Source organism: Oratosquilla oratoria, chromosome 25, assembly GCF_046742065.1.
Source record: "Oratosquilla oratoria isolate Oo_2021 chromosome 25, ASM4674206v1, whole genome shotgun sequence".
Lineage (NCBI taxonomy): Eukaryota > Metazoa > Arthropoda > Malacostraca > Stomatopoda > Squillidae > Oratosquilla > Oratosquilla oratoria.
Window position 1 is genome coordinate 49692632 of NC_134801.1, and position 10043 is coordinate 49702674.

Consider the following 10043-nt stretch of genomic DNA (forward strand, 5'->3'; position numbering starts at 1 on the left):
GTGTGTGATTCACCATGGTCTTGGATCATGTGTTGGACTCGTGATCGACAGCTACTACCCTCCCGGAAGAGAGCTCAAAGCTCATGTACATGACCGATCTATGGGCAATGCTGTGACCTTACACGCACACAAACACACCCAACTCTCCGCCCACGAGAGTTGGAGTAGCAACCCGCAGCACAGCGATACTAAAAATATTTCATCCCTGGACGGGATTCGAACCCGGACCGCCGTACTGGCAGCCGGGAACTTTACCAACTGCGCCACGAAGTGTGTGTGTGTGTGTGTGTGTGTGTGTGTGTGTGTGTGTGTGTGTGTGTGTGTGTGTGTGTGTGTGTGTGTGTGTGTGTGTGTGTGTGTGTGTGTGTGTGTGTGTGTGTGTGTGTGTGTGTGTGTGTGTGTGTGTGTGTCATAAAACAGCTTCACACTAATACAACTGAAACAATAGCCCATCTGATCTTTCAGAGATTTGTGGATGGGCTCAAAGTCTGCTGAAAATCTTCATTTGATTTAAGTCAAAACACAAATAATTGTTGATCTGCTCCCTTCACATCCACGTATATATCTTTTAACCCAATATTCTTATTTTTCCTCCTATGTACTTCCTTTTTCTGTTTTAAATGACTGGAATTTTCGTTTCATTGATTCATCTTATATTGATGCATCATCATATACTTCTACATTTCGAGTTCATGTATCTGTGTGTGTGTGCGTGCGTGTGCGTGTATTTGTGTGTGTGTACGTATATGTATATGTATGTGTGATTCATCATGGTTTGATTCACCATGGTCTTGGATCACGTGTTGGACTCGTGATCGACAATTATTAACCTCCCGGATGAGAGCTCAGAGCTCGTGTGTGTGTGTGTGTGTGTGTGTGTGTGTGTGTGTGTGTGTGTGTGTGTGTGTGTGTGTAAGTGTGTGTGTGTGTGTGTTGTCTGTGTGTGCTTGTGTGCGTGTGTGTACGTGAACGTGTGTGTATTCGGTCGCATATGACTACACACACGTAGCCTACAGTCTAAACGCGACCTCATTGCTGCCAAATCATTTAAACCTTTTTCTCTCTTCTACTGAAGCTGAAGTCCAATTTTCAGCGTTTCAGTTTCTCTAGAGCTGAAGTGATGATGGTGGACACTCTTGCTCGGAGGAGAGTGGCCGGACCTGTGGCCTGAACCTCGTTTAGTTCCTCCAGGGAGACTCCTGCAGAGGAAGGAATTCGGGAAAACAGGTTCTCCATGAGTATCATGTGGTGAAAGTGGTATTAAGAAGTACTAATGGTAGTGGTAGCTGCAGTAGTAGTAGTAGTAGTAGTAGTAGTAGTAGTAGTAGTAGTAGTAGTAGTAGTAGTAGTAGTAGTAGTAGTAGTAGCAGCATTAGTAATAATAGAAGAAGTAGTAGTAGTAGTAATAATAGAAGTAGTAGTAGTAGTAGTAGTAGTAGTAGTAGCAGCAGCAGCAGCAGTAGTAGTAGTAGTAGTAGTAGTAGTAGTAGTAGTAGTAGTAGCAGCAGCAGCAGCAGCAGTAGTAGTAGTAGTAGTAGTAGAATTAGTAGTAGAAGTAGTAGTAGTAGCAGCAGAAGCAGCAGCAGCAGCAGCAGCAGCAGCAGCAGCAGCAGTAGTAGTAGTAGTAGTAGTAGAAGTAGTAGTAGCTGCAGTAGTAGTAGAGCGAATATCAGTAGTAGTGAAAATTGATAGTAGTGGCAGTAGTAGGGAGAATATTAATAGTGACAATTTGTAGTAGTGATAACAGTAATAGTTGTGGTGGTTATAATAGTAGTTTTCAGACAATTCAAGGATGCCCCACCCACAGAAAATTTGTATTTCCCAGGTTCTGTCACTTCTTTTCTTTTTAAAGTTTATGAGGAACTGATAATTCTCTTGAATAATTTGTCTTCCTGCCTCTCTCCTAGTTGAGCGGGTTAGGGCGTCGTTACTTGCGGCGAAGTTCGAGGGGATGGCGGTTCGAGTCCTGCCACTGGCGAAGTTGAACCAAGGGCATGGTTAATTAAATTCCACGCTACAAAGTCCTCTGTGAGGGGCACCGTTCTAGCCTTCCGATAAAGGGAGTTTGTGACGTTAAACCATATGATATGATATGATATGATATATGATATGATATCAGCTGCCGTTCTTCTAAAAAATAATTTCTCACTTGATCCAGTTATTACTCCATTGCGGCCATAATACCAGGATTATACAGATTCAGTTTACCGTTTGTGACTGTGTCAACCTTAATGAGGCTGGGCGGTAGCTCAGTGGGTACCGTGTTGACCTCATAACCAGGTGGTTGTGAGTTCGATTCCCGGGGCCCACCGCGTGATTCCTGCGTTGGTTCCCGAATGTTCTGGCCAGACGGGGAGGCGACCCAAGTGTCGACTTAAAAAAGACAGTGGGTTGCTGTGACTCACAGGGTTTGCCCAACAGGGGTTTCTCACTTCCCATGTCGTGCAAGTGGATTGGTGATTTTTTTTTTTTTTTTTTTTTTTTTTTTTTTTTTTAAATCTTGGTGGTTTACTGCAGAAGCTTCCTTGGATTGGTGCAAGTGGCAATGTTCTTTCGGTTTTGATGACGTGGTGTTCATCGTATTCGTCTGGATGGTAGGGACAGTGACTGGAAGTATTCCCTCTAGCGTACCTCAGGGTAGCGTTCTTCGTTCAATGTTCTCCAGCATCTACACTAGCAACTGAGAATAATCTGGTTGCGTTGATGTTGTGACTTTGTTCACGACTATTCCCACACATAGATTTTGTCGTATTATTTATATATATATTTTTTTAATTCTGACCTTTCTCGCATCTCGAAATAGCGCATCGATTGGAACTTGAGACTTAACACATCAGAGTCTAAGAGTCTTCGTGATCTCTCTGACCCGTCGCTTGTCATGCGATGAGTTTGAAATCTTGGGGGTCAGATTGTCTCCAAGTTGGCATTTTAACGACTTTAACGGTCGTTTCTGCTGTTCATGAGCTGTTTGTTTTAAGGAAGGTTTATAGATGTTCCACGATACTTCAATTTGAGCCAGATTTTTTAAATTCTTTTCTATGCTGCTTTTGGAACACCACGCCCATGTCACAGCAACTCAAAGTGTGCAGTATTACTACTTATTTGTCTTGTTCCGTTTAATAGTCGTAGTAGTAGTAACAGTAGCTATAGTAAAAGTAGCAGTAGAAATAACGATAGTATAAGTATAATTATGATAAAAGATATGAGCAATGGTAACGATGGATATATAATCAAACAGTAAGAAATATTAAGACTGATGGTGATAAGTTATAAAGGGAGAGTGAGTTATAATAGTGACAATTGTTGACTCCGATTTCACTAACTGGTAAACAGCAGTAACAAAATGGCTGTCAGTGGCAATGCTCCCTTTATTATTATTATTATTATTATTATTATTATTATTATTTATTTATTTTTTTTTGCTGTGAGTGTGCCCAGAAATTTGCTTGTGCGCAAACTTTGCCTACTCTGGAAATGATCTGCGCACCCATGGCGGCAAAGTAGTTTCGTTAGCAACGGAAACGCTTGACTTAGAAGAGAAAAAGAAAAGAACAAAGAACAATTATTGGTTTGACGGTTTTGTAAGTTACCATATTTTTTTTAGAGAATTTATGAGTTGATGTTTGGGTGGAACTTCTTTATTGAATGGTTTTTAATATAATTTGAAAACTTTGTGGTCTTAGAGGGAACGTTGGTCAGTGGCCATTACGGCCTTCCATGGTTCTCTTCAGCTTACGGGTATAGTAGAAGAACGAAAGGAGCAGTCACCGGTTGCCAATTATGTGGCAAAGGGGAGGAAATAACCGAAGTTGATAGAAAGTGTTAATACATGTAATAATGTTAATGACATTAATGACTTTAATGGCGTTACTAACATTAATATCGCTAACAACAATAAAACGGCCATAAACTAAATGATGTTAAAATGCTAATAATATTAATAATGTTAATCATGTTGATAACGTTGATAATGTTGATAATATCAATAATGTTGATAATGTTAATAATGCTAATAATGTTAATAATGTTATTAATTTGATTAATGTCAATAATGTTAATATTTATAATTCTAATAATGTTACTAATGTTAATGATGTTAAAAATCAACAATGTTAATAAAGTTAATAGTTTAATAGCGCTGATAAAGTTGATAAAGATATTAGCTATGGCATCAATAACATTGATAACACCTATAGTGTTAATGTCGCCAATAACGTTTATGTTAATATCGTTGATAGCATCAATAACACTAATAACGCATATAACATCAATAACGTTAATAACGTTGATGACATTGATAACACTAACAACGTTTATAAGGTTAATATCGTTATCAATACCAATAGGGTTCATGTTAATAACGTTCGCGTTGATAACATTCACATTGATAACGTTTGTATTGATGATGTTTATGTTATTAACATCAACGACAATAACCGTCATTAACCGCACAAAATGAAGATAGTTTCAATATTCTACCATTCAGAGAGCAGCCCTGCAACCAAATTAATTCACGTGGCGAAAGTTGAAATGAAATACCATTCAAATGAATAAATAAATAAGTATATAGGTGTATAGGTAAATAGATAAATAAATAAATAAATAAATAAATGAATAAACAAATTAATAAGTATAAAATTAGATAAATTAATGAACAGAAAAAAGATAAATAAATAGATAAATAAATTAATAAATAAATGAAAGAATTAATATATTAAAAAACAAATAGATGAATGGATGAATAAATAGATAAAGAAATAGACATATAAATGATTTAATTGGTAAACATATAAATAAATGAAGATAAACAAATAAAAAGACAGATAAATAAGCAAATAAATAGATATATAAATAAATAAATGAATATACAAATAAATAGATGTACAGATAAACAAATAAATGAATGTACAAATAAATAAATAAACAAGTTTAAAGATTAATTATCTAGTAAATAGATCAATAACTGAAGACTAACTCACCTATGTTGACGTCAGAGCCCTTTCTGTAGGTGGGCGTGCCCGTGGGCGTGAAAGACAGGGCGCTGAAAGCCTCCGACTGGGCGAGGGAGACTGTATCCGCCTTCAGCTCCTGACGAAGGCGTTCCAGGGCTGTGGACAGGGAAGGGTAAGTCCTTGGAAGTCTTGTGTTATGCTCCGTGAAAAGTGTAATTGTTTATGTTAATACACACACAGACACACACACACACAGAGACACACGTGTAAACACACACACACACACACACACACACACACACACACACACACACACACACACACACACACACACACACACACACACACACGGCTGAAAAAAATTCAGTATCGCTGCGCTGCGAGTCATTACTGCAATTCTCGTGGGTGGGGAGTTGGGGGATGTGTGTGCGTGTAAAGGTCACAGCATAGATTGGTCATATATGAGCTATGAGGCCTTTTACGGGAGGGAAATAGCTGTCGTTCACGAGTCTAACACGTGATCCAAGACCATGGTGAATCACACACACACACACACACACACACACACACACACACACACACACACACACACACACACACACACACACACACACACACACACACACACACACACACACACACACACACACACACACACACACACACACACACACACACACACACACACACACACACACACACACAAGTACGTATGGAAATATGCTCTGCTTCTTACGAGGCAAGAACGATACCGTTGTACTAATCCACTGACCGTTAAATAACGGTTTCGCTCCTGCCTCGTAAGAAACAGTCGCTCATGCAAGAATTCAAATTCAAATGGTAGCGCACATTTGTTATAACGACTCTCAGATCTACATATACATACTTCCTTTCTTTTGCGTGTATGAGCTTTTGTGAATATATCTTCAAGTGTCTGAAAGATGTGTGCACGTATTTGCAAATTCAGACTCAAAGTACCTTTCATTAGGTCCATAGTGTCCATCTCTGAGTTCTTGATGATGTCAAGTTGTTTCCTGAACTTTCGTGAGATCTTCCTCCTGATGTGGTCAGCCTCGATCTCCTGCTTCGTCCTCGGGACTCGACATCGACAGGCACAGCAAAAGAGGACAACTGAGGGAGAATATGGCAGCCATACAGTGTGATACAAAAAACTTGACACAATTTTTGTTTTTGTTTTTCGAATTAAACTTAAGTCATCAGACAAGGGGTTTCTCTCCGTCTTCTCTCTCTCTCTCTCTCTCTCTCTTTCTCTTTTTTGCATGAGGGGACGGAGAGGTGAGGTCGCCGATTTAATGAAGCGGCCTTGCTGTGAATGTACTGTGTCTTACTGCATTGCTTCTGACCCAGGGCGGTGGGCGGGATACAGGGATGACCCTTCATCCAAGAGAAGCTAAGATAAGAGGGAGGGATGGGGGTGGATGGGAATGGAATGGGTGGAAGTGGAATAGATGGAAGTGGAATGGGTGGGAGTGGATGTGTGTCTTTTGACTTGGCTACCTCTCTTGTAAGGGGGAAAAGCCTTTGGTATGTAGATAGATCAGACAACGCTCAAGAAACCACTGCTTTGAGTTTCACTGACGAAATCCACCGTCCCAAGACGTGCGGCACAGATCATTTGGTGAAGGTTAGGTTAGGTTAGGTTAGGTTAGTTTACAGTAGGTTAGGTTAGGACAGATTAGGTTAAGTTAGTTTAGGCTAGGATAGATTAGGTTAGGTTAGATTAGGTTAGTTTAGGACAGATTAGGTTAAGTTAGTTTAGGTTAGGATAGATTAGGTTAGGTTAGATTAGGTTATAATAGATTAGGTTAGATTAGGTCAGGTTTGGTTAGGTTAGGTTAGGTTAGGTTAGGTTAGGTTTGGTTAGGTTAGGTTTTGTTAGGTTAGGTTAGGTTAGGTTAGGTTAGGTTTGGTTAGGTGAGGTTAGGTTTTGTTAGGTTAGATTAGGTTAGGTTAGGCTAGATTAGGTTAGGTTTGGTTTAGTTAGGGTAGGTTAGGGTAGGTTAGATTAGGTTGGGTTAGGTTAGATTAAGTTAAGTCAGGTCAGATTAGGTTTCTAGATTATTTCAGAAATCTATGTGAAGGCTAGAGGACTACAATTATCTGTATTTTGTTGTCATATAAAACCTCGAAATACATACCCACGGCCTGAAGGACAAGTGCTGACAGAAGCATGACGTGCCACCGACGGAACCCCCCCCAGACAGCCACCTCCTCCCAAGGCTCTGGTCCCTCGGCCCAGGGAGCTGTCGGGTGCGGAACTCCAACTGTGCAGTTACTGGATGGCGGCTGAAGGTGAGAGGCAAGTGAGAGTTAGGTGAGAGTTAGGAGTGTTGTACATGCAAGGTATTATGCATTCATACACATGAATGTTTCAATGTTTCAATGTTAATGAATGTTTCCTTTTTGTATACCTTTGTTATGTTGTTCAAGGAAACTTGTGTCACACGAATCAAGTAGCGAGTTGCTGGTTCTATAAACTTCTATACACATATACACACGCATGGACGTATACGCATGTACATACATATGTACACACGCATATATATACATACTAATACAGACAGATACATACACATATGCACACGCACACAGACACACACATATATAAAGAGGCAAATGAGCACACATATACACACACGAACAAACATACACACACACACACATGCACACACACACACACGCACACACACACACACACACACACACACACACACACACACACACACACACACACACATACACACACACACATACACACAATACAAAGAACAGCAACCAAATTGGTCCCTAGCATCAATGACAGACCATAAAAGGAGAGACTAGACATGTCGAGATTTGCCTCATTAGAAGAAAGAAGAGAGAGAGGGGATATGATTTCTGTTAATAGAGTTATGAAAGTTGCGAAATTGACAAATAAAGTTTCTCTTATTCCTAACAGAATAGGAATCAGACGACATGCAATTAAACTGAGAAATAAAAGGTTTTTAGAACATTAAAATATATTTTTCCGTCCTGTTGCATTAATTTATGGAACAATATGGAATAAAATATTCTTGTAAGAGGACATAAGTGAACTTAAATCCAAAATTAAGCAGTACAGTTACAAAGGCGGAACATGACGTTCCTAACTCTTATCGTGTTTATTAAAATTAGGTAAACAGAATTACGCAAACACACGCACACGCACACACACGCATAACTATGGTTGGTTGCAGAAATTGCTGGGAAATCTAATGACGGTGATAATTCATCGCGATAAAGAATGGGAGAAAGGGAAACCGGAAAGTATGGTAATGGCAAAATGGGAGAGGAATAGCAAAGAAGAGGAAGGAAAAAATATAAAAGATTTGGTTTTCAAAAAAAAAAAAAAAAAAAAAAAAAAAAACCACTTGGATAGTTTATATAATTACTCTCAATGTCCTTCCTTTCCAATGTGTTTGATATTTTTTCATTTTATTCTTTTTATCGTCTGACAATATTCTATGCATCTCATCGTCATTCTCTCGACAGCAAAATGGTTCAGCACAAATATCAGGAGGCTAAAACGGTAACCCTTACAGGGGACTTTGTAGCGTGGAATTTAATGAACTATGCCCTTGGTCCAACTCGCTGGTGGGAAGGCTAGAACTGCCGTCACCTCGACCGCTGCCACATGTAACGACGCTTTAATCTGCTCGGCCAATGAACATTCTCAGAACACATACAGGATTAAAAGGGATTAATATTTTCAATAATCAATGGAATTTATCCTTATGACCTGGTTCCTAGCTCAGATACTACCTTCAAGCCCTCTTTACACTAGCGGTCTGAACCGCGCGGAATCCGCGCGGATACCGCGGCGGTACCGCACGGTCAAGGAAAAAACTGTGTGGTTGAGTGTGAACACCACCATTGAACTTATGTCGTGATTGAACCGCCGCGGTTCAAACCGCTAGTCTGAACAGGACCTTACCGTACGGGAGGGAGCCTTGAGATATTTTTTTCTACCTAACGATGGACAAATTTGATTAAACTGGGAGAAATGTCACTTGTTTCTAAAGAAAGCATACATATATACATATACCAAAGGCTTTTTCCCCCTTACGCGGGGGGTAGCCTCTAAAGAAAGCAAAATTGAAAATGATTATGAAAATGTGAATTCATGGGATTTAACAGACAAATCGATTGAATAATTTATAGATCTGATATGTGTTTAAGCTATTTACTATTTACCTGTTTGCTTATTATTTAACTAAACCTATGCATTTATTTTATTTATTATTATTTATATTATTATAATTTTTATCTTATCTTATTTTTTTTTTATTTTTCTTTTACCATTATTATAATTTTTTCGCATCCGACCTTGATATGGACCAAAAGGTCTCCTGTCGGCATGCTCCGCCTTTGTGATCCTTTGTAAAGCCATAAGGAAATAAAGAATTAAGTAAGGAAGACATTTTGAGAGGAAGGATGATTCGAGAGTAAAGAAAATGAAAAACAAAACTATAAGAACAGGAGCAAAAAAATGTACATACACATAATTTCACACATGATTGCCTACTCCCTCCTCCCCCCTCCCCCCGTGTCTCTTTCTTGTTCTCTCCGTTCTTTCTCTCACTCTCTCTCTCTCTCGCTCTATCTCTCTCTCTCTCTCTCTCTCTCTCTCTCTCTCTCTCTCTCTCTCTATGTCTCTCTCTCTATGTCTCTCTCTCACTCTCTCTCTCTCTCTCACTCTCTCTCCCTCTATGTCCCCCTATCTCTCTCTCTCTCTCTTTCTTTCTCTCTCTCCATCTCTCTCTCTCTCCTTCTCTCTCTCTCTCTCTCTCCCTCTCTTTCTCTCTCTCTCTCTCTATGTCTCTCTTTCTATGTCCCTGTCTTTCTCTGTCTGTCTGTCTGTCTCTCTCTCTATGTCTCTGTCCCTGTCTTTCTCTCTCTCTATGTCTTTCTGTCTGTCTGTCTGTCTGTCTCTCCTCTATGTTTGTCTGTCTGTCTGTCTCTCTATGTCTATGTCCGTCTGTCTGTCTGTCTGTCTGTTATTCTCTCTCTCTCTCTCTCTCTCTCTCTCTCTCTATCTATCTATCTCTATCT

General features: G+C 39.5%; 1 protein-coding gene across 1 annotated transcript; it reads right to left on the bottom strand.

Annotated features, from left to right (window-relative positions):
* Positions 1-1075: 1075 nt before the first annotated feature.
* Positions 1076-7211, bottom strand: LOC143038773 (uncharacterized). The gene is made up of 4 exons (XM_076208306.1): positions 7112-7211; positions 5931-6083; positions 4980-5108; positions 1076-1199 (listed from the first exon to the last, which is right to left on the bottom strand). Exons 1-4 carry the CDS (start codon positions 7143-7145, stop codon positions 1090-1092), a joined length of 426 nt encoding a protein of 141 aa, XP_076064421.1. The 5' UTR covers positions 7146-7211; the 3' UTR covers positions 1076-1089.
* Between the last annotated feature and the right edge of the window lie 2832 nt (positions 7212-10043).

Coding starts and splice junctions, on each gene's coding strand:
- LOC143038773 (XM_076208306.1), bottom strand. CDS start 7,145: ATGCTTCTGTCAGCACTTGTCCTTCAGGCCGTGG. Junction 6,084..7,111: donor ACTTGTCCTTCAGGCCGTGG/GTATGTATTTCG, acceptor ATTCTCCCTCAG/TTGTCCTCTTTTGCTGTGCC. Junction 1,200..4,979: donor GGGCTCTGACGTCAACATAG/GTGAGTTAGTCT, acceptor CTTCCTCTGCAG/GAGTCTCCCTGGAGGAACTA.